The sequence below is a fragment of the Centruroides sculpturatus genome, unplaced genomic scaffold (genome assembly GCF_000671375.1).
Source record: "Centruroides sculpturatus isolate CEXI.00-Female unplaced genomic scaffold, Cexi_2.0 scaffold157, whole genome shotgun sequence".
In the NCBI taxonomy this organism is placed as follows: domain Eukaryota; kingdom Metazoa; phylum Arthropoda; class Arachnida; order Scorpiones; family Buthidae; genus Centruroides; species Centruroides sculpturatus.
In genome coordinates, this window is record NW_019384522.1 from 850583 (window position 1) to 878272 (window position 27690).

The 27690-nt window shown below is 29.7% G+C and overlaps 3 protein-coding genes across 3 annotated transcripts; all 3 read left to right on the forward strand.

The window, feature by feature from the left end:
• On the forward strand, positions 1-11563 carry LOC111622767 (GTP 3',8-cyclase, mitochondrial-like). The gene is made up of 5 exons (XM_023365190.1): positions 1-79; positions 2274-2366; positions 9740-9873; positions 11365-11432; positions 11557-11563. The coding sequence occupies exons 1-5, from the start codon at positions 1-3 to the stop codon at positions 11561-11563; spliced, it is 381 nt and encodes a 126-aa protein (XP_023220958.1).
• On the forward strand, positions 11554-24648 carry LOC111622778 (molybdenum cofactor biosynthesis protein 1-like). Its single transcript, XM_023365199.1, has 7 exons — positions 11554-11612; positions 12016-12149; positions 13643-13714; positions 13801-13953; positions 14110-14220; positions 16997-17117; positions 23774-24648. The coding sequence occupies exons 1-7, from the start codon at positions 11582-11584 to the stop codon at positions 24559-24561; spliced, it is 1410 nt and encodes a 469-aa protein (XP_023220967.1). The 5' UTR covers positions 11554-11581; the 3' UTR covers positions 24562-24648.
• An 836-nt stretch (positions 24649-25484) lies between these two features.
• Positions 25485-27092, forward strand: LOC111622779 (cyclic pyranopterin monophosphate synthase-like). The gene has a single exon (XM_023365200.1). It carries the CDS (start codon positions 26247-26249, stop codon positions 27003-27005), a length of 759 nt encoding a protein of 252 aa, XP_023220968.1. The 5' UTR covers positions 25485-26246; the 3' UTR covers positions 27006-27092.
• The last annotated feature ends 598 nt before the right edge of the window (positions 27093-27690 follow it).

The window sequence follows — 27690 nt, forward strand, 5'->3', positions numbered from 1 at the left end:
ATGATTTGTCGAGCGTTCAAGATTTGTTCACAAGTTCCTTTGCCAGGAATAAACCCCGACTGTTCTTCAGCTATTTCAGGTAATAGGAAAGGTTTCAAACAGTTATTAATTATTTGGAGCATTACTTTACTGGCATGATTAATTAGGCTGATAGTTCTGTAGTTATTACAGTTTGTTGGTGCACCTTTTTTTATAAATTGGAATAAATATTGATTTACACCATTCCTCTGGCCATCTCTTAGATTTCCAAATTAAGGAGCAGATTTTATGAAATATGTCAACACTCAGTTCTTCCATTGTTTTTAAATTTTCAGAAGTTATGTTGTCAGGTCCCAGAGCTTTTTGATTTCTTAATGTATTTATGGCTTTTTCTACCTCTGATTTAAGAATAGATGGTTCAACTTCCTCTGTCCATCCATTCTGAAGTTGATTATTACCATTTGTTTGTCCAGTGTCTTTATAAAGTTTCTCACAATACTCCCTCCAGACATCCACAATCCCTTCCACATCAGTTATGATTTAATTTTCATCATTTTTAATTGTGTGCGTGGTTTGAACTCTCTTGCTAGATATCTAACTTTATCATATAGTTCACAAGTCTGATTTATTATTTGCATGGACTTCAATTTCATTGCATATACTGTCAATATATTCATTTTTGTCTTTCTTACATGCCTTTTTTAATTTTTTTTGTCTAGCTCTTTCTTCTTTTCATCTGCAATGATTGCTGAAGTTAATAATTTTTTCCTTTTCATCTATTAATTCAAGGGTGCTATTTGTCATCCAATGTTTCTTTTTCTGCAGTCAATGTTGTGTGGTGCATTGTTGTACTCCAGTTAAAATCCAACTTTTTGTTTGTGTCAGTAAATCATCTGGGTTGTTTGTAAAGGATGAAGGGTCTAAATTTCAGAGTGTCTGTTGTAAGATTGAAGTAGCTGGAGTCTCAAGTCTTGGATTTATCTTTGATATTTTTGTTGTATGGAGTTTTAATGTTAGTTTCGCTTTTTAATAGCTTATGATCAGAGTTGCAGAATGCTCCAGGTCTTGCTCTGACATTATTTAATGATGATCTCCATCTTGTTCTTATTGACACGTAATCAATTTGGTTTTTATATTCACCTGTTGGGGAGGTCCAAGTAGAAAGACTCCAATAATGGTGTTAGTTATTGAAAAACTGTTATCGATTACAAACTGAAGGAGTCTATTTACTCTCTCATTTCTGGTGTCCAGTCCAAATTGTTCTATAATGCACCATAGATTATCAGCATTTTTTGTATTGCCTATCTTAGCATTAAAATCTCCCATTATTATCAATATGTCCTTCTGTGGTATTTTTGTCATGATATTTTCAATTTGTATATACACTGAGTCCACTTCATCATCCAAAGCAACCGAAGTAGGCATACAAACCTGAATAATATGAAGTTTTATATTAGAATCATACCATTGAATATTAAAATTGATTTGATTAGTACTTTTTATTAAGTAGTAAATTGATCTGATAGCATTACTTAGTATTTAGACCTTAAAACTAGGTTGTGCATGGGGTCTCCAAATGTTTGATATGCCACTGATTGTATCTGATATGAAGTGCAAGAATTTATTAAAACTATAACTTTTAGAATCTGCCAACTTGTCTTTATTTGAATTTTGTTACTTTGTAAAGTTAAAGTTGTTAAAATTTTGATCAAAATTAAGAAGTACATATCAAAATCATTTAATTATACTGTAGAACCCCTCTAATCCGTCACCTTTGGGAAGCAAAAAAGGTCGGATTATCAGAAAAAAGTAAAATAAACAATCTTCCCCTTTGTCCAGTCTTTGTAGCACTGCTAATTTTTCATTTAATGAAAGAGTAATGTGTTTACGTTTCACTCCTGACATGTTGAAAACACACACAAAACTGTACATGTACACACAATGTAAAACATATACTGTAACGAACACAGAAAAATGCCCCGGATGGTGAGTCACCGACGAGTTGGGACAAGTTTCTCGACTCTGACCACGGTCGGATTAACCGGAGTGACGGACTAGCTGAGGGCGGACTAGAGGGGTTCTACTGTACTTCAGTTTTGAAAATTACAAGCTGCAGATATCATTATAAATTTGCATTATATATACAATAAATGTATTGGTTATATTTTAAAATTATGACAAAATTTTAATGCTAAAAAAAGATTGATTTATGTATGTATTTATAACATATTGAAATATCTTTCATAATCAAAATTTTGTTATTTTATATAATTTTTGAAATATTTTTTTGTTAGAAAAAACTTCAAATATTGAAACCATTGAACAAATTTCTATTACTACAAATGGTTTGCTGTTAAATAAGCACCTTCCAGCTTTAAAAAAAGCAGGTAATTTAATTGATTTGTATTTTAATTTAATCATTTTGATATAAGTATCACATTTTACTGACAATAAGATGTTTACTTTTATTTTTTATATTTGTATTGATTGAATAGGACCATAATTTTGGGCAGATAATCCATAGATTATCTGTTTTAAAAGACAATTTGAATGCAGGTTTGGGTTATGCAATGGGATGGGCTATACAGTGGTGTGTTGTACTGTACCTCAAATTTAATTCATTTCAACAGGTCATTTAAACTCTGAATTGTTCAAAAGTTCCAGTAGTAAAATAAATCTTTAACATTTTCAAAACAAATAAAACAAAAGTTTTAGAATACTATTAAACAGCTAGATCATTTAATTCATCATGTCCACCATATAAAGAAACATATTTTTTTGAATGAATTGGTTATGTAGGAATAAAAATGTTTTTATTATATTACACCATTTTTGTTTAATTTCTCAAATAAATAACAATAAATTTTAAAACAAACTGAAGCTTAATTTGTACATAGAGTGAATTGTAAGTGTAAAGAAAAATGAATATTGCATCAACAATGACATTCTTTCTGACAAATTTTTGTTTTGCAAACCATGATTACATGTTAACATGTTGAACTTTATCACTAGTGAAAACTATTCACCACTAACCAAAAGGATGAATTTCTGGAGATAAAGAAGAGAGAAATTTACATACAACAACTATGACAAATATACTTTCTAATTATATTCTTACAATTAACTTCTTGATAACTGGATCAATGAATAAGTACATTAAACAAAACCTTTACCATCCATTAAATAATTTTAAAGAGAATTCAACAAATGTTTTCAGTCTTACACAAGATTGCTTCAGATCGACAACATTCTAAATTGTATGCACAGAACTTCTGCACATTCCAATTATAATTCATATTGAAATTATTTACTGGTTTTTAAACGTTTTATCTGATATACTTATTTATACAATTATTATAATTAATTTTGAAATGTTCTTTTCTATAAATAAATGTACTAAGTAAACATACAAAGTAAAAAACAAATTATTGTTATCAGCTGCCATCTTGTTTTAACAATGATTTTTGTTGTTTGCATAAGATTGCTCATTTCACTGTTCTTTGTTTTGTGAAACAGTAGTAGGTATCCAATTTTCTATGCAAAAATAGATTTTTTCACATTGTTTTTTTACTAACAAATGTGTATTTTGAACTAAGCTTGGCATTCTCAGCTGAGCAATTGACTAGAACCTGTCATTGGATGTTATAGACATGAAAAATATACTTAGAAAAAATTTAATAAAATACTATAATAATAAATTTTAATGTTTAATTGAAAAGAACATAGAATAGAAATGAAGCAATATGTTGATAAATTTTATCATTTAGTAGGAATTCATATCTTCCATATGTACAGTGTAGGTTTCCTTTCAGTATTCCTTTTTATAAGAAACTAAACTCTTCTTAAACACCACAGGAAAATATACTTTCACAAAAACCTTTGTAACTCCAGTGATACTTGCTTTATACATCAGCGCACGTTTTCGACCCCATCCGGGTCTTCATCAGGCTATGTTTATGAGGAATTTGAATGCGTATGGAACAGAACATTAAAACGAACTTTAAGCGATTCAAAATTTCAAAAAACAAACTTAAGAACAAAGACTGAACGTTGTGCACGTTCAACCACTCGTTTGCATTAATTCCAGGGATGCAGTCGGGATATCGGACGTGTGGAAGTTTTGTTATGAGGGAAACCACCCCCGTAACTGATTTGTTGAATTTCCTATTTTTGGTTGTGTTCGCCGTTTCGCAAACGAGTGGTTGCATGTGCGCAACGTTCCATGTTTATTCTTAAGTTTGTTTTTCAAAATTTTGAATCGCTTAAAGTTCGTTTTAATGTTCTGTTCCATACGCATTCGAATTCCTCATAAACATAGCCTAATAAAGACCCGGATGGGGTCGAAAACGTTTGCTGATGTATAAATCAAGTATCACTGGAGTTACGAAGGTTTTTGTGAAAGTGTATTCCTTTTTGTAATAAAGAACAAAAAGGAATACTGAAATGAGTTTTTTAGTTTTTATTTCTGAAAATACTGTTCAGTCCCATTTCAACATTTGTAAATAAGGAATTCAGCCAGAATTTTTACTATCAAATCCAAGTGATGTAAAACAAATATAACAGGATTAAATATGTCAGTTTTCTTTTTGTTTTCTTAAACTATTCCTAAATAGCAATAGATTAAATTTATTATTGTATACAAGTTTTCAGTATTAGTGTTTAGATTAATGAAGTAGATATGTCATTAATTCGTTCGAGACTGCATACTATTAATACCAAAAAGACTTATTAAGACACCTTATCTTGCAGCCAAAGTTTATTACTTCAAACAAATTTGGTCATGTTAAATGACCTTTCTCAAGAAAAAGAAATAAGAGAAAGCAAAATAAAAGATAAAAAACTGTATAAATCGAATGCTTTGTTCGTTTGTACTAAACATTCGATTTATACAGTTTTTTATCTTTTATTTTTCTTTCTCTTATTTCTTTTTCTTGAGAAAGGTCATTTAACATGACCGAAAACGTTTGAAGTAATAAACTTCGGCTGCGAGATAAGGTGTCTTAGTAAGTCTTTTTGTACATGTCATTAAATCAAAAACTTAAAATATTCAAGTAGCACATTTTGGATACGAAAAAAAAGTTAGTTCAAAATTTAAAGTACAAATACATAGATATTAAAATATTTTCCTATATAATTATACATTTGAATAACAGAATACACAAAAATATATAAGAAATATAGAAAAATACATTTTTAACAAAATAAAAATATTCTACTCAGATATTTGAATATTTTGATAGTTAAAAAAATTTTTGAAGAGAGAAATTTACATACAACAACAATGACAAATATACTTTCTAATTATATTCTTACAATTAACTTCTTGATAACTGGATCAATGAATAAGTACATCAAACAAAACCTTTACCATCCGTTAAATAATTTCACTCAATGAGTGAAAAAACTTGGCTGGTTTTTTCACTCATTGAGTGAAAAAACCAGCCAAGAAGCAAAATTCACGTTGTGGCTTTCGTGATATTTGACCACTATGTATTGTGGTGATTAAGAAAAGCCATAACGCATTCTGAACGTTAGCCGATGCAATCACGATACAGGATCATATGACACACAGTGGTTTGTAACTTTAAAATATGGATTATAGGCTCGAAACATTTTTATTTACAATTTTTAATGCCGAACAACATTAGTTCTACAAGTTTTCCTAGAAATTTAATTTTCATACCTAAAAAATTTCAAAGAAATAAAATATATGGAGAAAAATACACTCTTGTTTCTTTTGTTTTGCTAAAAAGTGCTAAAGGTCTAATTACATATACTTGTAGGTGCTTGATATACCTATACACGATAAAATAAAAATCAGCTGCTAAAGTTAAAAATCACTGTGCAACGGATTTATTATGGTTAAAAGCCACTACACGTTCTGGATGTTAACTATAACGAGGTGATGATAAGAAAATAAAACTTTCTTTTTAATCATGATTTATTTATCTCCAATCATCTTATATACGCAGGTAACAAAATTATTCACCATATACAGAAATTTAACTTGGTTACTTTACAACAACATTTAATTATTCATGCATTTNTCATTAGACTGTTTTAATCTATAATAGAATTTTATCAGTCTTTTTAAATAAAACGGAAATAGTTGGAATCTGTTAGTTTCGGCACGAATTGCATAACCAGGAACTGTCCTTTCTATTTTATATAATTTTCGTAGGTAAATAACATGGAATTTTTCTAAATCGTACAATAAGTCTATTGCCCAAATAGGGCTTGCATAATATATTGAAGGGATAATTAAAAGGTTGAATAATTTTATTTGTAATTTTATATCCGTCATTTTTAAAGTTGCACATAAATATATAGCATTATCCATCAAAGTATTTATTTTTTTAGTTAGATTTTTCAGATGCGGTTGAAAATTACAATTCCAATTAAATGATATTCCTAAATATTTTATATCATTTACCAAGGTAAGAAGTTGATTATTTAAATAGTATGACTTTTCTTGTTTTGGAAGTTTAACATTATTTCTAAATATTATTATTTTGGTTTTTGAGATATTAATCGTTAAAAACAGGGAATTCAGATAATTGTTTATTATATTTAATTTATGCTGCAAAGCTATTTTTGTTGGTGCAAGTAATACAAGATCATCTGCATATAATATATAGTGGTAGCTTCTTCCAAAAATTTGAACACCTTCAGTATCAAGTAGAAATAATTTATCAATATCATTCAAATAGAAATTAAACAAATATGGCGATAGCGGTTCTCCTTGTAATAATCCTCGGTTTATAATTAGTTCTGGGAATATCTGATTAGCATGGCTAATGTTGATTCTATAATTTAAAAATAATTTCGCAATTGAGTTTGAAAATTTTTTTCCTGAGCCACACAGTTTTAATTTATTTATCAAAGTTGGAACATGAACTGAATCAAAGGCTTTTGATATATCGATAAAAGCAGAATATATTTTCCTGTGTTTTTGTAATAAGTAAATTTGTATTATTGATAATAAGAAGAATAATGTCATTTCTGTTCCTTTTGTTTTTATAAATGCGAATTGAAATTTTGAGTTTAAATTATATTCTTCAGTCCATCTTTGGAATCTTAGTGCCAGTATAGAAGTAAAGCATTTTCGTAAAGTTGATAGTAATGCGATTGGTCTGTAATTTCCTGGATCTTTTCTGTCTCCTTTTTTATANTACAATTTTTAATGCCGAACAACATTAGTTCTACAAGTTTTCCTAGAAATTTAATTTTCATACCTAAAAAATTTCAAAGAAATAAAATATATGGAGAAAAATACACTCTTGTTTCTTTTGTTTTGCTAAAAAGTGCTAAAGGTCTAATTACATATACTTGTAGGTGCTTGATATACCTATACACGATAAAATAAAAATCAGCTGCTAAAGTTAAAAATCACTGTGCAACGGATTTATTATGGTTAAAAGCCACCACACGTTCTGGATGTTAACTAATAACAAGGTGATGATAAGAAAATAAAACTTTCTTTTTAATTATGATTTATTTATCTTCAATCATCTTATATATGCAGGTAACAAAATTATTCACCATATACAGAAATTTAACTTGGTTACTTTACAACAACATTTAATTATTCATGCATTTTATGCTCTTTGAGCCAAATTTGCATTTTTATCAATACAGTATCTTTTACAGTGACACATTATAAACCCTCGCATACTTCCAGATGTTAAGATGGATGCTGAGCGAAGTGTTAATAAAGTTGAGGGTGCGTTCTGAATGTTAATAAAGTTACTGCAGAAATTGTAAATTCATTATGAGCATAAAGTCAATCAAGAAGACTTTTCTTGTTTCCTAACTGATAGAGACCTGATGGATTAATGCTCATAACAACAGCTAAAACATTTCTGGGAGCTGCACGTTTCCTATCAACATTAGGCACCCTAACTAAAACAATCTAACAATTTCAACTGCAGAAAATTACCCTAAATTGAGAAAACTCTCTGAGCTCAAGCTTGAATAAAAAAAAAATAAATAAATAAATAAGACGAATGATTCTATGACGCAGATCCCTGTACTATCATTGTGAAATAATAATCGGAACAATTCTTAATTCATTGTTTTTGAAAATTTTAATAACTAAAATGTCTTAGGATTTTTAGGCTTTATCAGAGGTATTAATTTACATCTGATATGGAGAGTGCCAATGGCTCAATGGTATGAAGGTTGAGAAAAGAGAAATCTTACTTGGGTGTAATATACAGTAATACCTCGGTTTTCGTTGACTTTGGTTATTGTTGGTTTCGGATTTCGCAGATTGTTTTCGGACGGATTATCGACAAAAACCGAAGTATCACTGTACAGTGTACACCCATGTACAGTACCTAGCATCAATCTGCATTATTTCTTTAGCTTCTGTTGTCCTATTCTAAAACCCTCCAGTTATAGGGGAAAACAAAGTGGTTTTAGGCTAAAACTTTTTCCAGTGAAACTTGTTGAATGATGAGTAATACAGAACATGGTAGTTTTACTGTAGATTTACCCTAAATATAAGACTACTCAGAACATTACTCTGAGAGATTGAAATTATTCTAGAAAAGGGCAATTACCCAGAAACGGCAGCACTGGTCAAGAATGAACACAATAGAAACTCTGCAAGTGTTTGCAATGCATCTGTTGACAAGTTACAATTTACCTTTTGTATTGTGATTGCATCAGCTAATGTTCAGAACACGTTATGGCTTTTCTTAATCACCATAACACGTAGTGGTCAAATATCATGAAAGCCACAACTTGAATTTCACTTTGTGGTCATTTTGAGTTAGCTACAATGTGAATTTTGCTTTGTGGCCATTTTTACAAACAGCCACGACATGAATTTCGCTTCATGACCATTTTGAAATGACCACAACGCATTGTGGTCATTTTTCTTTTCGCTCAAAGAGCGATTTTGGTCTTTGAACCTAACATACAAGAATACCCATAAACAAGTTATTTATTATTTCTAACTGCTTACTATTTTACAGCAATCTCATGCTGATTTAATTTCATTTGTTGTTTAATTACAGAGGTAAATTATTTTCTGAAAAAGTCAAATTTGCTGACTGGAAAAATAATTGGGAGGCACAATGACCCCATGTATACTCATCAATATGTTGCTGCTTCTGTTATACATTAACTATTGTTAAAGACATTAATAGGAGAACAATACTGGATGAATTATATATTAATCCATTAGGTTACATTATATGTTAATTAATAAAGATTGCATTATAATAATTATTATATTATCAAATATAATTAAGTTATACATTTTTTAATTGTTTTATTGTGTTTTAAAATTTCAGTCAATGAAACTAGAATTTCACTTCTATGCATTCAAAGCTAGAACTACTTAGAATAAGTAAGACAAAACCTTTCACACCTACTTACTTACTTAAAACTAGAATTCCTGCTAATAAATAATTTTATTTGCTTACACTGATTAATGTTAAAAGTTGGTTATTCAAAATGATTACAGTATGCAGATTCTATTATATTTAGAAAAAACTATATTAAAACATTAATGTATTTTAATCTTGCAATAAAAACATAAGGCATATATATTGTAAACTGTAAGAATTGAGGATAATAAATGGTACTTTCACTGATGATAAAAAAAATAATACTTTTATCACAAAAGATTAAAGTTATAAAGTGTTTTTTGTAATTCTAATTTTTAAAAAAATCAGGAAATAATTATGTTATTTATAGTAATTATTATTTTCTTTCTTCAAATAAAATCTCTTTTTAATATATTTTTCAGGTTTGAAAGCTATAAATATTAGCCTAGATACTTTAATTCCTGAAAAATTTGAATTAATAACACGTCGCAAAGGTTGGGAAAGAGTTATGAAAAGTATTGATGCATCATTGGATTTTGGATACATTCCTATAAAGGTTTGTTATACAGTAATACCACGAACTTACACGATAGGTGGGACCGAGCGATAACCGCGTAAGTCGAATTCGCGTAAGTTGGGGTATAATTTCACAATTTGTGTAAAATTCAAGTCGAATGTATGTAAGCTAATAAATGTTCTCACTAATCTTTTCTCGTCTTTTGATTCATTCACAGTTACAAGAAATCACCACATAGTCTCTCAAGTCTCTGTAGATGTAACAAACACAGAAATAGTTACAATTTATTTTGTGTTATTTATGTGTCGATTCCGCACATCATGTTTGAACATGTAAGCTGAACAATAGTGTGGGGGGAGTGAGTAATCAAGAGTTGCGTGGCGCTCAAACAAAAGACGAATCAACGAGATTTGAAAATCGCGTAACTCCGGGTTCGCATAAGTCGAGGTATTACTGTATTTTAATGAAGACTAACTTCTTTGTTAATTGTTGTTTTTTTCTGAGACCTCAATATTATTTTTAGCTGTTGTTCAAGACAATATAATATATATTTAAAAAAAACTAGATTAAAGATTTACTGTATAAAACAAATGTAAATTTTCAATTAAAATTAGTTAAATTTTGATTATAACTTCTTACATTATTTAATTACAGATAAAAAAAAATCCTTGTTTTCATATTAGTTGTTTGTTTTTTTATAATACTATAATAGGAGCTTATTATTAATAATAATTCATATTTAATACATATAAAAATATATAGGATTAGATAAATGCTTTTTGGGTTTTTCCTTGTAAATGTTAAGAATGTTGTAAGAGAGACAAAGTAAAAATTTCACTGAATTTTGTACATTATTTGTGTGAAAAATTGTTTTGCAATAACACCACCAAAATTTTAGAAAGATTTAATGTATTTTTTCAATTCTAAGATGCACTTTTTCACCCATTTTTAATTGTCTGTAGTAGAAATGCATTTTAGAATTGATAGTATCTATCTTACATTTACTGTACAAAACAACTGATAGTTGCTACAAGTAGACCACATGGTGCATGAATTTCGGTTTTTCAGTTATAGTTGCTCGGTGTTTGCATCAGTTGAAATGAACTTTGCTGGTAATAAGCATTTAATTTTAACTCATTTTTAACATTTAAAATGCATTCAAGATGACATTATGATGTAATTAAGGATGCATTAAAATGAATAATTATTTGTTTTCTTCTAGTACTACATGAAAAGAGCATAGAAGTAGCAATGCTGAACATTACTTGTTTCATGATAGTTGCATTATTTTTCTAACTTGTTACTTAATAAAACTTACTAAAATTGATTATATAAAAATTTTTCCTTTATAAATAAAAGCTTAAAATTTGATTTTGAAACTAATGCTATATCTTAGAATCAAGAAAATGCAATAATAAAATTATTTTGCTGTTTTCAAATTTTTTGTATTAAGTTTGAATATATTCTGTATAATTATTATCTCAAACTTTAATATATAATTTTAATATTTCTGTATTTGTATATTTGAAGATTAATTGTGTCGTAATAAAAGGTATTAATGAAGATGAATTATGTGATTTTGTATATTTAACTAAAAATAAAATGTTCAATATTTAATTATATATGAACACAAATCTACCCAATATTAAAAAACTTAGCATTACTTAATAAAACTTTAAGTTATACATTTTTTAATTGTTTTATTGTGTTTTAAAATTTCAGTCAATGAAACTAGAATTTCACTTCTATGCATTCAAAGCTAGAACTACTTAGAATAAGTAAGACAAAACCTTTCACACCTACTTACTTACTTAAAACTAGAATTCCTGCTAATAAATAATTTTATTTGCTTACACTGATTAATGTTAAAAGTTGGTTATTCAAAATGATTACAGTATGCAGATTCTATTATATTTAGAAAAAAACTATATTAAAACATTAATGTATTTTAATCTTGCAATAAAAACATAAGGCATATATATTGTAAACTGTAAGAATTGAGGATAATAAATGGTACTTTCACTGATGATAAAAAAAATAATACTTTTATCACAAAAGATTAAAGTTATAAAGTGTTTTTTGTAATTCTAATTTTTAAAAAAATCAGGAAATAATTATGTTATTTATAGTAATTATTATTTTCTTTCTTCAAATAAAATCTCTTTTTAATATATTTTTCAGGTTTGAAAGCTATAAATATTAGCCTAGATACTTTAATTCCTGAAAAATTTGAATTAATAACACGTCGCAAAGGTTGGGAAAGAGTTATGAAAAGTATTGATGCATCATTGGATTTTGGATACATTCCTATAAAGGTTTGTTATACAGTAATACCACGAACTTACACGATAGGTGGGACCGAGCGATAACCGCGTAAGTCGAATTCGCGTAAGTTGGGGTATAATTTCACAATTTGTGTAAAATTCAAGTCGAATGTATGTAAGCTAATAAATGTTCTCACTAATCTTTTCTCGTCTTTTGATTCATTCACAGTTACAAGAAATCACCACATAGTCTCTCAAGTCTCTGTAGATGTAACAAACACAGAAATAGTTACAATTTATTTTGTGTTATTTATGTGTCGATTCCGCACATCATGTTTGAACATGTAAGCTGAACAATAGTGTGGGGGGAGTGAGTAATCAAGAGTTGCGTGGCGCTCAAACAAAAGACGAATCAACGAGATTTGAAAATCGCGTAACTCCGGGTTCGCATAAGTCGAGGTATTACTGTATTTTAATGAAGACTAACTTCTTTGTTAATTGTTGTTTTTTTCTGAGACCTCAATATTATTTTTAGCTGTTGTTCAAGACAATATAATATATATTTAAAAAAAACTAGATTAAAGATTTACTGTATAAAACAAATGTAAATTTTCAATTAAAATTAGTTAAATTTTGATTATAACTTCTTACATTATTTAATTACAGATAAAAAAAAATCCTTGTTTTCATATTAGTTGTTTGTTTTTTTATAATACTATAATAGGAGCTTATTATTAATAATAATTCATATTTAATACATATAAAAATATATAGGATTAGATAAATGCTTTTTGGGTTTTTCCTTGTAAATGTTAAGAATGTTGTAAGAGAGACAAAGTAAAAATTTCACTGAATTTTGTACATTATTTGTGTGAAAAATTGTTTTGCAATAACACCACCAAAATTTTAGAAAGATTTAATGTATTTTTTCAATTCTAAGATGCACTTTTTCACCCATTTTTAATTGTCTGTAGTAGAAATGCATTTTAGAATTGATAGTATCTATCTTACATTTACTGTACAAAACAACTGATAGTTGCTACAAGTAGACCACATGGTGCATGAATTTCGGTTTTTCAGTTATAGTTGCTCGGTGTTTGCATCAGTTGAAATGAACTTTGCTGGTAATAAGCATTTAATTTTAACTCATTTTTAACATTTAAAATGCATTCAAGATGACATTATGATGTAATTAAGGATGCATTAAAATGAATAATTATTTGTTTTCTTCTAGTACTACATGAAAAGAGCATAGAAGTAGCAATGCTGAACATTACTTGTTTCATGATAGTTGCATTATTTTTATAACTTGTTACTTAATAAAACTTACTAAAATTGATTATTTAAAAATTTTTCCTTTATAAATAAAAGCTTAAAATTTGATTTTGAAACTAATGCTATATCTTAGAATCAAGAAAATGCAATAATAAAATTATTTTGCTGTTTTCAAATTTTTTGTATTAAAAGTTTGAATATATTCTGTATAATTATTATCTCAAACTTTAATATATAATTTTAATATTTCTGTATTTGTATATTTGAAGATTAATTGTGTCGTAATAAAAGGTATTAATGAAGATGAATTATGTGATTTTGTATATTTAACTAAAAATAAAGTAAGTAAATGAAAGTAACAATTGACTAAATATATATGAATAAGATATATTAAGAATTTTACATATTGTTAATGATATTTTATTAGAAAATTGATGTCAGATTTATTGAATATATGCCTTTTGATGGAAATAAATGGAATGATAAAAAAATGATATCCTATTTTCAAATGTTAAATGATATAAGAAAATCATTTCCTACTGTAGAAAGATTAAAAGATGGGCCAAATGACACCTCTAAGGTTAGTATATTTCCCTGTAAGGAAGATTTGAATAATTTATTTTATTATTTACATAAATTATATTGCAATAGATTTGTTAAATAGCATCTGTTAAAAATATATGTTTTTGCATTGATTTTTTTTATAAAATTTATAATTCATTTCTTTATTTTATAGGCCTATAAAATTTCTGGTTGGATGGGGCAATTTGGATTTATTTCATCAATGACTGAAAATTTCTGTGGTTCTTGCAATAGGATTCGTCTCACAGCTGATGGGAATTTAAAGGTTTTCAAAATGCTTGAATGTTTATTTTGTATTAATTTTAATATTTCAAAGTTTTAAAGTCAAATTGTTACCAAACAATTTGTCAATTTTTTTTTTATTAGGCTATATTAAAGATAACTAATAATCAGACACAAAGTAATTTGTCTAGAGACAGGCAATTAAGCTGCTATCTCATGATAAATTTAATTATTACAAATAAATTAACTTATTATCTTCCAGAATATTCTAAATTATATCAGTCCAGAGTAGGACCAAACCCACAACTCTTGCTTACCATGTATTTGCATTACCAATTACACTATCCAGACCTTTATCTAATCTTCACTTCCAGGACTATTAATTAGTTAATTAATTTAGATATAATCACACTGGTTCATTCACTTAATAGCTCTGAAAGAGAAGATTGTATAGAGATCTGAGTAGCATAACAAGACAACACAGTTGCATGGTAAGCAAGAGTTATGGTTNGAAAAAATTTTGAAAAATTGATAAAAATTGTTTTTAATAAAAAAAAATGATATTTTGTAATTAATAATTTTTGAGAACATTTTATGATCATACTTGATCATAATATGTTCAAATAATGCCACCAAAGTGCCTCACAAAACAATGAAAAAATATGATTAATATTGCTTAGAATAATTTAATATAATATACCTTTAGAATATGTAGCATAGTATACATACTGTGTCGTCCTCGTATAGATTGTCGGTTTCTGTCGTTAAAAAAAATTTTTTTTTGTTTTCTTTTGCTTATGTTTATCTTTGTGTATATATACATATTTTGCCAATGTAATTACTGTAAACAATTATCACAATTGCTGTACACACAATTTTTTTTTGTGTTTTGGGCAGTTTTTGTAAGGCAGCACAGTGTTGGTGGTGGAGATGTTATATATGGTGGGGAACCGGAAACCCGATATTCTGGTTCTTGGCATTCGAGTGGGAAGGCACTTCGTTCGAGTGTATTGTGTGGACTCTTTGTGTAAGCCGCCAAGTGCCAGGCCTACGCAGACCTTTTCGTATTGTAATCTGGTATATATATTTGGTACATAAAATTAATTTAATCCTGTATTGTACTCATCTCCTCCTTTCGTGGTAATCATTTTTATTCACCCCTGCAAATATCATCCCACAGATATTCGCAGATTCCCACAATACGAGGGCTGTTCGGAAAGTTCGCGGCCTTGCCTATATGCGGCGCTGCGATCAATTTAATTTTTGGCGGGAATAATTCAGCCATCTTTGCTAAAGATACGATACCAATTTCCGCTTGATTTGTCAAAAAGTTTTGCCATGACAGCTTAGCAGATAGTCAGTGTGCACATGCTTTGTCAAAAATGGAGAAGACGGAGACTCGTGCGGTCATAAAATACCTGACGAAAAAAGGGTTGACCCCATCTCAAATCAAAGCTGACATGGATGAAGTTTTAGGAGAGTCTGCTCCTTCGTACACCACTGTGAAAAAATGGACAGCCCTTTTTAAATCTGGCAGAGAAAGTGTGGAAGATGACCCTCGCAGCGGACGGCCGTCAACTGCTGTCACTGAAGAAAACATCGACAAAGTTCACGATTTGGTATTAGCAGATCGCCGTTTGAAAACGCGTGAGATAGCTGAGACAACAGGCATCTCTGTCGACCGAGTGCACCACATCCTAACCGAAGATTTGGGTATGACGAAGGTCTCAGCAAGGTGGGTGCCGCATCTGCTGACCGCCGAGCAAAAACGTGTTCGCACTTTGATGTCAAAGGAGTGTTTGGACTTCTACCAGAAAAACCCACAGGATTTCTTGCGTCGGTTTGTGACTACTGACGAAACGTGGATCCATTACTACACTCCTGAAACAAAAGAACAGTCGAAGCAATGGAAACACCACAGTTCGCCACCACCAAAGAAGGCAAAGACAGTTCCATCAGCGGGTAAAGTGATGGCCTCGGTTTTTTGGGATGCTAAAGGCATCATCTTTATTGACTACCTAGAAAGAGGAAAGACCATTAATGCTGTCTATTACTGTGAACTTTTGGAAAAACTGAAGAAAGAAATCGAAGAAAAGAGGCCACACTTGAAGAAGAAAAAAGTTCTGTTCCACCACGATAATGCACCTGCACATTCCGCCAGAATCACTGAACAAAAGATAAACGAACTTCGCTTCCAATTAGTTCCACATCCACCGTACTCACCTGATTTGGCCCCCAGTGACTTCCACCTTTTTCCAAACCTAAAAAAATTCTTGGCTGGAAAGAGATTCCACTCAAATGACGAAGTCATCTCTGAAGTGAACGAGTATTTTGCACACCTTGACAAATCGACCTATTGTGATGGCATAAAAAAGCTAGAACATCGCTGGAATAAGTGCATTGCTAACAGAGGAGATTACATTGAAAAATAAAAAAAGTTTTAACATTATTTTGTTTGTTTTTCTATGTGAGGCCGCGAACTTTCCGAACAGCCCTCGTACAAACGGTTAAATGCAATATTTTAAGCTGAAGATGGTCAGAGATCTTGACCAAAAACATTTCTTTTTAATAAATGTTGGCTTCACTGCTCATTTCAACATTTCTTTACTTCTTTAGTATTATCCTTGAAAAATATATTATGTAAGGTAATAAAAAACTTAATAATTGAATGTGATATTTCACATAATATTTTTACAAATAATGATAAGTAAATAAACTAAATTTTAACCATTCTCTAAAGCTAAGTAAATTATGAAAACATATTTTTCATTTAATTTTAGTTAAATGTTTTATATTAAATTGCATAATATTTTCCACAGGTCTGTTTATTTGGTCCAAATGAAATATCATTAAGAGATGCTTTGCGTTCAGGTATATCTGAGAATGATTTGATTGACATCATTAAAAGTGCTTTGATAAAAAAGAAAAAACAGCATGCAGGTAATGTTTCTGTTAGAATTAAAATTATTGTTGCAATTTTAAAAACAGATTTTCATTATTTAACTAAATTAATTTATTATGTATATTTTAGGTATGTTTAATATTGCTAAACAGAAAAATCGACCAATGATTACAATTGGTGGATGAAGTGGCTTTAAGTGATTTTTAATGCTTAATATATTTTTCAAAGAAAATAATATATATATAATAATAAGTGTTTTCAAATAAAATTATATTTTTATACTGTAAATTAAATTTATAACTTAATTATTACTCTTGTGAATTGTATTTTTTATGAACATTTACACAATACAAATTAATACAAAAAACAATTATATAAATAATTATATATATATTATATAATTATAATTCAAAATGTTTACTTTACCCTAAATATAAACGTAGATGATCAGTGGAAAAGTAAATTATTTAATTTCATAACACAGAGTTGATGATATATGAAAAATATTAGCCATGAGTCAACTATCAGTTAATAATTATATTATCTGAATTTAATGAATTTTTTAAAAATTGGATTTGTTTTAATCATATTCCTTTACAAAAAAATTTTTGGAATTAGATCCCTTAGCCTAACTTAACCTAATAAATCATAAATATCAATTTATTTATCACAAAAATATTGGTGAAGGAATTCATTATAAAATACTAAATTATCTAAAGATGACCATTTCAAGCCAAACTGTTTGGATATTGCATTTTAAATCTTCTACATCTGAGTGTTATCACATATCTCTAGTTTAGAGAAATTTGGCCAGATGTAACTGTTTGTTATGAATACATTTGACATTTAATTCATCTGCTGATTGAGTGTTTGTAGCTAAAAATATGAATCTACTCTCAAAAATAATACCATGTTAATTGAATTTTTATTTGCCTTTTGAAATGCAATTAAATTCCCCATTTAATTGCATTTCAATGCAATTAAATTCAGTGGGGTATCTTCTGAAAATTCCCCATGCTTTCTTTCGTTGTTTATATACTGCCTCACAATCCTGGTTCCATCATGGTTTTGGATATTTTAATATACAGTTGATATTTTCACCATTGTTTATAATGTGTGTTATTCAATGGTTTTGTCTTTATTACTTTATGCTGCTCCTCTATGGGCAGTTAGTTATTATGTTAAAATGGTAGTAGTTCTTGCTTTATATTTTTGAAAAATTTTTATATGTAATAAAATTTCAGCTTATACCAAACTCCAAATGCAACATATCTAAAATATCAGTTATTATAATTAAAGCAATAATGTGTTTTTTTGGATAATGATTAAAATTATGTTAAACTAGAATATAACAAATTGTGTAAATTGTGTTCAATAATGGACAATTATATAAATAATTGGATGGTATAATTAAAAAATATATTAGAACAGAGTTCACTGAGTTTGGCATTATAAGCACTTTTTATCGCAAGTACTTTCGATGAATTTATAATCATCGTCGTCAGGCAAATAAATATAAATATTTTAAAATAATGTACAGAATATTCTGAAAAGAATATCAGAACACATTTCTTAATTTGAAAATATTTGGTAAAATTGTTAAGAACAAACATTTAATTTTTGAACATGTTTGAAGTTGTGCGTGCAATGTAATACATGTGAGAAACCAAAGGTATAGGTATGTCACCTATATCACTTACTGGCGCACGATCGTGTGATTGGCTCTCTAAACTTTTTCTAGGAGGGCGAGAAAAATGTTTATAAATGATCTAGAGGGTAAATTCTAGATCTTGTCAGGTCCTGACACCAGTTTATCTACTTTGCGTAACGCGGATAAACATGCGTGGAATTTATACCATAGATCTGATTCAGGAAACAATAATACAGAGACATCTCTTAACAAAGTATATAGAATTTAATAAACAAATAAACAATATTAATATAGAATCAGAAATAATCAATTAATTCAAAATGGTCAATCAAAGAACGAATAATCATATCAATCACGACAGGAGGAAATCTATTCTTAGTCTATAACCGAGTCAAGAGAGAATAGTATTCTCAATCTATACATTTACGAGAGAGAGAGCTCACAATTTAGTCTTAAACATATGACCTGTTTACTTGGCAGTGTCGTCTTCTTATTCGTGAAGGTACTTCATTGATAACTTAGGAGTAACTTGTTAGGGGATGACGAGGCGTTGGTCTGTTGGCATATGTATGGAGTCCTTTCCACTCTTCGATCTACGGATGAACTCTTAAGGGCGTTGGCCTTAGAGAGCGAATGTGTGGAGTCCTGACTCTTCCAGGTCTGCTGATGAACTCCCTGAATTCCGTTAATCATCCCATATATCTTCTGATTGACGACCAATTATCAGTCGAGGCTTTATCCACATGAACGGATGGGAAGGGGATGAAATGAGGGATAAACAGTTCCCATCGAAGCGAGATTTTTAGCAGATAAGGGGAAAGATAGAGAATGTTCTAACTTCCGTGGAAGGAAGTGACTCTCCTAGCTGTTTTCCCACGCTAGAAAACGTTATTTTTCCACCCAAAATGAAAGAATTTTTCATGACAAAACTTTAACATGATTTTTAAAATTATTAATTTAGACCCAGGAGCTATTCAGATATGCTGCAAAGCGGCACATGTAGATGTATGCCCACGTTAGGATATGGATGAGGATGTGCCTGCCGCAGTACATAGAATTCTACAACGGGGACCTAAATATATTCCCCCTACCAACACCAACCTTTTCCAATTAGTCCCAGCCTCATTAGCAGCACTGAAATCTTGGCAGCCACCACGTATTCTCAAATGGAATTAGCAATAATCATGAAGCTTACAGCAGCAAAACAAACATCTGGTGTGCCCAAACATCACGTGAACTACCGAGCAGTAACACACTTCCTTGTCAGGGCCAGATTGAGACTTTAAGACAAGGTCTAAGACAAAGTCTAAGAAGTTTGTACTGTGCAAAGAAGATGACTTTCTCCTCAGAGCCAATGAGTTTCTCTTGCAGTCACATTCCTCGGTGATGAGTGAAGACCCTACACCAATGATCTTATGGAAAGCAAGGAAAATCATAGCCCTATCAGGTGTAACCTCGACTCCCCCAACCAATGCTACATGTCCTAGGTTGTTCTTTGAACCAAAAATGCATATTATCGAGGTTACACCCAATAGGGCTATGATTTTCCTTGCTTTCCATAAGATCATTGGTGTAGGGTCTTCACTCATCACCGAGGAATGTGACTGTGAGAGAAACTCATTGGCTCTGAGGAGAAAGTCATCTTCATTGCACAGTACAAACTCCTTGTCCTTGTCTTAGACTAAAAGGCAAACTGGCCATTACATCCACTTGTAAACAAGAAATCTCACCCCACATACTTTTTAGAGGAGGCCCTTGCCAAGTTCCTACGTGCACTAATTCCAGATTCGCCCTATGTTACTCCTTTGTCCGTAGTCACTAAATCCTCCATTACTTCAGACATTGGTATGATACAAGCCAGCACCTACACCTTCTACAAACTAGATGTAATATGTAACAACAAATGTAATATGTAACAACAAACTAGATGTAACAACAAATGTAATATCCTTGTACCCTTCAATGCCCATGTTTGAAGCCGTAATGCTTGCCAATTCACTGCTCCTCAAAAAGGGCTTTAGTATCCGCAAGTGCTTGATATACATGATGCGCTGACATTTATCACAGCATAATTATTTCTGTTTTAATCAGAAAATTTATTTACAGAAGCAGGGGTTCCTATGTGTTCCCCTTTATCTGCTATTTTAGTGGCACTCATTATGTGTGAAATTGAGCACAGAACATCCAATTCCCCACTTGTCATCCATTACCCACTGCTGTACTTGCGTTACTTCGACAATATCCTCATAATGTAGAAGACAGACGAGACATTTTTTTTACCTTCATGCAGCAACTCTCAAGCACATATCCTTCCATCAACTTTACTTGGGAGAAAGAAAATGATGCAACAATAATGTTCTTAGATTTGTGCATACATAGAATTCCTGAATGGCCACAGTTCTTGGTTCACCACAAACCTAATATAGCACCACATATTTTCCCAGCAGATACTTTTCAGCCTTCGCAGTATGTTAACACTGTCATCACTGCCCTCATTAGAAGAGCCTTCTTACTGTCATCAATGCAAGCGCTGGTAAATATTGAATTAAATACTATTAGTCTGGCGGTACATAATGCTGGTTTCTCACATGCTAAGTTCATGCATGTGCTCAGCATGGTAAGAAAGTCCCTATTTCCAAGTACCACACTACATAATAAGAGGGAGTTTTCTGTGGTCCAACCATTATTGCCATACCTTGGACCTCCTTCCATATGTATTTGCTATATTTTTAAGCAGCATAATCTTCTCCTATCCCTTTACCACTACCAAGTCTATGTAGGCTCATCTGCAATGATAAGGATAAAATCTCTACTTTAGAAAAATCAGGGGTCTATGCAGTACTGCTGGAGAACCTCTCAACAGGAACAAATACAAAGTATATAAGGGCCACAACAAGAATGCTTGCCAGCTGCCTAGCAGAACACCAAGATGTAGTGAAGAGAAGGCACACCACAGAGCTTATAAAAAAGGTGCTCGAACAGGGTTATGACCTGCTATGGACCCAAGCTACAATGCTCAAATGCTGCAAAAATCAAAAACTTGTCTTTATATGAAAGTCCCTTCTCACAGCAACCTTAGAGGCATGCAACACCCCACTACAACCTGCCCAGTGTATGCATCATTCTGTGTAAGCAATTAAACAACAATCCTCATCTGCTGTCCCGTTACTAATGTGGGCATACATCCACGCACACGCTGCTTTACAACATATGTATTACATCGCACGCACAACTTCGAACACGTTCAAAAATTAAATGTTTGTTCTTAAGTCTTACCAAATATTTTAATTTGAAAATATATGTTCTGATATTCTTTTCAGAACATTCTGTATGTTATTTTAAAATATTTATTCGCCTGATGACGACGATTATAAATTCGTTGAAAGTACTTGTGATAAAAAAATGCTTATAATGCTGAACTCTATGACCTCTCTGTTATTCTATACAATATTTGGCATGAGTAGCAATCTATAGTACAGTGGTACCTCAGGATACGAAATTAATCCGTTCCGAAACTGAGATTGTATCATGAAAATGTTGTAAGGTGAATCATTTTTTCCCATATGATTACAGGTAACCCCCGTATAACACGGCACTTCTGTAGCACGGATTCACTCTAACACAGTTCGAGAATTGGTTAAAACCCTCGTACAACATGAAATGTAATAAATTTTTACATACTTAAGTAATAATAGTTCACGAAAATTAGTATTTTCGTGAACTATTAGTACTTAAGTGTGTAAATTTTCTCTTCTCGCCTTCTGTCGATACACGTGGTCCTTCTCGAAACTTGTTTCAATGTTGCCAGATCACAACGCTTCTGCTTCTGATGTTGCCGAATGTTTTTCCCTTATTTCATACTTGCTTTATTCTTCATAAGTACTTAGCACCATATAAGGAAATTTATAAAGATCTTTTAACTAGAAGCAAGCAATCTAAAATTACATACATTTTGCAAAAGGTAAAGCATAGATCTGAAGATAATACAGAAAAATGCTCAGAGGATAAGGATAACTTACCAAAAAGAAAACGCTCTCAGTTAATTAATAACGTTTTTAGTGATGACGAAGAAAACATTATTAAAATTTTCTTAAGTGATACATATTAATATAAATTAAACAAAGATATTTATCTTAATTATGAAAATATACTAGCATGTTTTTTAATTTTTGGAACCTAACCCTGCTTTTCGTATTAGTTCTTTGTTTCATATAACACGAATTCGCATAACACGGCAATTTTTTGGAACGTAACTACCGTGTTATACGGGGGTTACCTGTACATGTAAAACCAAATAATTTGTTCCAACACGAAAAACACACTCAAATTAAAGCTAAGTTGTATATTTAAAAAAAAAATAACTATAGTAAGGAAAACACTGAAAAATGCGTTTTGTAGTTGTAAATGTATAAATAACCATAATAGAATAATAATTGATTAAAAAAAATGTAGCTATGTTTGCACTTTACCTTTGAGGATAAACGACGGTGGAGGTGTAAACTGGTGGCAGAAGAGTGGGAGAAGGGAAATGATANCAATCTACAAAAACTTGAACTTATTAACTTTTCTTTAATGTTTATGAAATTGTCAAACACCCTATCTTGCCCCATAGGTGAGGTAAGACTAGGTGTGTTTTGGGATGATATATCAAGAGAGACAATGAAGTAACTTTGTTTTGTCACAAGATGCCATTTTGAAGTCTTGCTTAAACTCCTTGGTAATCGATGGTATTAATAAAAGATTTTATGATACTGATAGAAGGAATCAAAAATTAAGAAACTGCATTACTGACATGCATGTTTTTAAAACATAAGAAATTACATCAACATAGTTTTTGGCTGTCAAACAGATATTTGCCTCAATAGGAGAAAAACACTGAACAACAGCAATTTTAGCTACTTCTGGTATGCATATTTAGTTACAATATATACTAAGTTACATTGCTTATTAAATGCAATGCAGATAATATCCCATCTTGCTCCACCTTTCCCTACCATTAATTTTTTAAAACATGCTGTATATATCTGAAGTTTTTTCTTACAGCTTTATGTCATTCAGTTCAACCAACCCCAATGCAGAAAATTCATCATGAAACACTTCATTTAGAAAAGTGTTCAGTTTCGTTGATACATTTTCATGATTATTGGAAAGAACTTGATTTTTATATCAAAGAAATAAAATTTATTTTTAAAGATGGTTTGAAAACTAATATGAAAAAATGTTTCAAAATATCTAAGATTTTTCCAAAAGAAACTGTGAAAAGAAAAATTAATACAATGTCTTATTTGAATTTGGTAACTGAACAATTTATAAGTTATAAGTATTTTGTAAGAAATATATGCACAACTGATAAAATAGAAAAACTAACACATGTTGATGAACAAGGAAAAGCAAATATGGTTGATATCAGTAATAAATCTGAAAGTATACGAATAGCCATTGCAGAAGGAAGAGTATGTTTAGGTAATGATGCTTTTAAATTAGTAAAAGAGAATAAAATGAAAAAAGGTGATGTTTTATCAACATCTCAAATTGCTGGAATTATGGGAGCAAAGATGACTTCACAACTTATTCCACTTTGCCATAATATACCTGTTAATAAAATTGATATTGAATTTTATTTGGAATCACATACTAATGAAATAATAATAAAAGCAATGGCAAAATCTGAAGCAAAAACTGGTGTAGAAATGGAAGCTCTGACAGCAGTTTCAATAGCTGCTCTTACAGTTTATGATATGTGCAAAGCTGTAAGTCATAATATTGTGATTAAAAGTATACAGTTAATTGAGAAAACTGGAGGAAAGAAAGATTTTAAGAGAAGTGAATAAAAAGTTGCAATTTTTTGTAAATTAAACTTTTGTTTCTGAAATTCTTTTTAATATTAATATTAAAAAATACATTTATAATATAAATAACAACCCAATAATCAAGAAATCACTTTTTAAACTTTTTTAATTTTTTTTAAGTTTTAATGTTGCTAAAAAATAATTGTATAATAAAAGAGCTGTAAACAATAGAATTATGAAATACAGTAAGCTTATTTAAGTTCTACTAAAAATGAAATAAAATTCCATAACATTTAAAGATAACCTAAGAATTATGAAACCAAATACTTGTCATTTATTACATGATTGTATTACTGTAATTAATATAAATTCATCACATATGATTTCCTAACTTGTTTATTGCTGATAATGTGTAATTCAGTTTGGCATATTATTAAAAATGTAATTACCTTTATTACTTAAGTATTTGAATTTTATCTTTATTTCAGAAATACATTTAAATTACAAAAATTTTTCAGTTCTAATAACTACAAAACATTACAAATGAGCTCTGATTATCATTGAATTAAAAAGAAATTAGTGTAAAAATTTGAATTTAACAAAAAATAAATGAATGAATGAATGAATTTCCATGTTTGCTGCTGTTTTGGTTACAGCAATAACAATTTAAAATGTTGTTGTATGAAAAAACTATTTGCATTATTAATTATTTTTTTATCTAAAATGTGCAATATACATATATAAACATCTCAAAGCCTGATAATTATTAATTAGTAATAAATAATTATGTGCCTGCTGGCCTCTATTATGATTTCATCACACACCTTTCTGATTCACATCACATCTGATTTTATTCATTAATGCATGATGTTCTGGGATGTATTTTTAGTAGTGCTGCAATGAATAGTATATTTGGCCTCAGGCCGAATACCGAATATTCGGCCAGGAGTGTGGCCAAGCTTTGTCCCCCTTGGAAAATTTCTGCAGATGTCCATGACTGCACATATAATGTATTTATGTAATGTACTGTACATATTATATACATATTACATTTATAATAGTATTATATGTATATATGTAAGAGAGCATGGGGCAAGATGGGGTAGCTAAGGAACTTTTATTCTTTTATAGTTAACTATAAACCTGGGAAAACTTTGTCATTGAATGCTCAAAGATGTTTATTTCGAGTACAATCTACAAAAACTTGAACTTATTAACTTTTCTTTAATGTTTATGAAATTGTCAAACACCCTATCTTGCCCCATAGGTGAGGTAAGACTAGGTGTGTTTTGGGATGATATATCAAGAGAGACAATGAAGTAACTTTGTTTTGTCACAAGATGCCATTTTGAAGTCTTGCTTAAACTCCTTGGTAATCGATGGTATTAATAAAAGATTTTATGATACTGATAGAAGGAATCAAAAATTAAGAAACTGCATTACTGACATGCATGTTTTTAAAACATAAGAAATTACATCAACATAGTTTTTGGCTGTCAAACAGATATTTGCCTCAATAGGAGAAAAACACTGAACAACAGCAATTTTAGCTACTTCTGGTATGCATATTTAGTTACAATATATACTAAGTTACATTGCTTATTAAATGCAATGCAGATAATATCCCATCTTGCTCCACCTTTCCCTACCATTAATTTTTTAAAACATGCTGTATATATCTGAAGTTTTTTCTTACAGCTTTATGTCATTCAGTTCAACCAACCCCAATGCAGAAAATTCATCATGAAACACTTCATTTAGAAAAGTGTTCAGTTTCGTTGATACATTTTCATGATTATTGGAAAGAACTTGATTTTTATATCAAAGAAATAAAATTTATTTTTAAAGATGGTTTGAAAACTAATATGAAAAAATGTTTCAAAATATCTAAGATTTTTCCAAAAGAAACTGTGAAAAGAAAAATTAATACAATGTCTTATTTGAATTTGGTAACTGAACAATTTATAAGTTATAAGTATTTTGTAAGAAATATATGCACAACTGATAAAATAGAAAAACTAACACATGTTGATGAACAAGGAAAAGCAAATATGGTTGATATCAGTAATAAATCTGAAAGTATACGAATAGCCATTGCAGAAGGAAGAGTATGTTTAGGTAATGATGCTTTTAAATTAGTAAAAGAGAATAAAATGAAAAAAGGTGATGTTTTATCAACATCTCAAATTGCTGGAATTATGGGAGCAAAGATGACTTCACAACTTATTCCACTTTGCCATAATATACCTGTTAATAAAATTGATATTGAATTTTATTTGGAATCACATACTAATGAAATAATAATAAAAGCAATGGCAAAATCTGAAGCAAAAACTGGTGTAGAAATGGAAGCTCTGACAGCAGTTTCAATAGCTGCTCTTACAGTTTATGATATGTGCAAAGCTGTAAGTCATAATATTGTGATTAAAAGTATACAGTTAATTGAGAAAACTGGAGGAAAGAAAGATTTTAAGAGAAGTGAATAAAAAGTTGCAATTTTTTGTAAATTAAACTTTTGTTTCTGAAATTCTTTTTAATATTAATATTAAAAAATACATTTATAATATAAATAACAACCCAATAATCAAGAAATCACTTTTTAAACTTTTTAAATTTTTTTTAAGTTTTAATGTTGCTAAAAAATAATTGTATAATAAAAGAGCTATAAACAATAGAATTATGAAATACAGTAAGCTTATTTAAGTTCTACTAAAAATGAAATAAAATTCCATAACATTTAAAGATAACCTAAGAATTATGAAACCAAATACTTGTCATTTATTACATGATTGTATTACTGTAATTAATATAAATTCATCACATATGATTTCCTAACTTGTTTATTGCTGATAATGTGTAATTCAGTTTGGCATATTATTAAAAATGTAATTACCTTTATTACTTAAGTATTTGAATTTTATCTTTATTTCAGAAATACATTTAAATTACAAAAATTTTTCAGTTCTAATAACTACAAAACATTACAAATGAGCTCTGATTATCATTGAATTAAAAAGAAATTAGTGTAAAAATTTGAATTTAACAAAAAATAAATGAATGAATGAATGAATTTCCATGTTTGCTGCTGTTTTGGTTACAGCAATAACAATTTAAAATGTTGTTGTATGAAAAAACTATTTGCATTATTAATTATTTTTTTATCTAAAATGT

What these genes read in the sequence shown, in the direction of transcription:
- LOC111622767 (XM_023365190.1), top strand. Translation starts at nt 1, where the DNA reads ATGATTTGTCGAGCGTTCAAGATTTGTTCACAAGTTCCTTTGCCAGGA. An exon ending in TCCAGCTTTAAAAAAAGCAG is followed by an intron (nt 2,367 to 9,739) that starts GTAATTTAATTG and finishes TATATTTTTCAG; the next exon opens with GTTTGAAAGCTATAAATATT. An exon ending in TTGGATACATTCCTATAAAG is followed by an intron (nt 9,874 to 11,364) that starts GTTTGTTATACA and finishes GTATATTTGAAG; the next exon opens with ATTAATTGTGTCGTAATAAA.
- LOC111622778 (XM_023365199.1), top strand. Translation starts at nt 11,582, where the DNA reads ATGCATTCAAAGCTAGAACTACTTAGAATAA. An exon ending in TATATTTAACTAAAAATAAA is followed by an intron (nt 13,715 to 13,800) that starts GTAAGTAAATGA and finishes ATATTTTATTAG; the next exon opens with AAAATTGATGTCAGATTTAT. An exon ending in CAGCTGATGGGAATTTAAAG is followed by an intron (nt 14,221 to 16,996) that starts GTTTTCAAAATG and finishes TATTTTCCACAG; the next exon opens with GTCTGTTTATTTGGTCCAAA.
- LOC111622779 (XM_023365200.1), top strand. Translation starts at nt 26,247, where the DNA reads ATGCAGAAAATTCATCATGAAACACTTCATTTAGAAAAGTGTTCAGTT.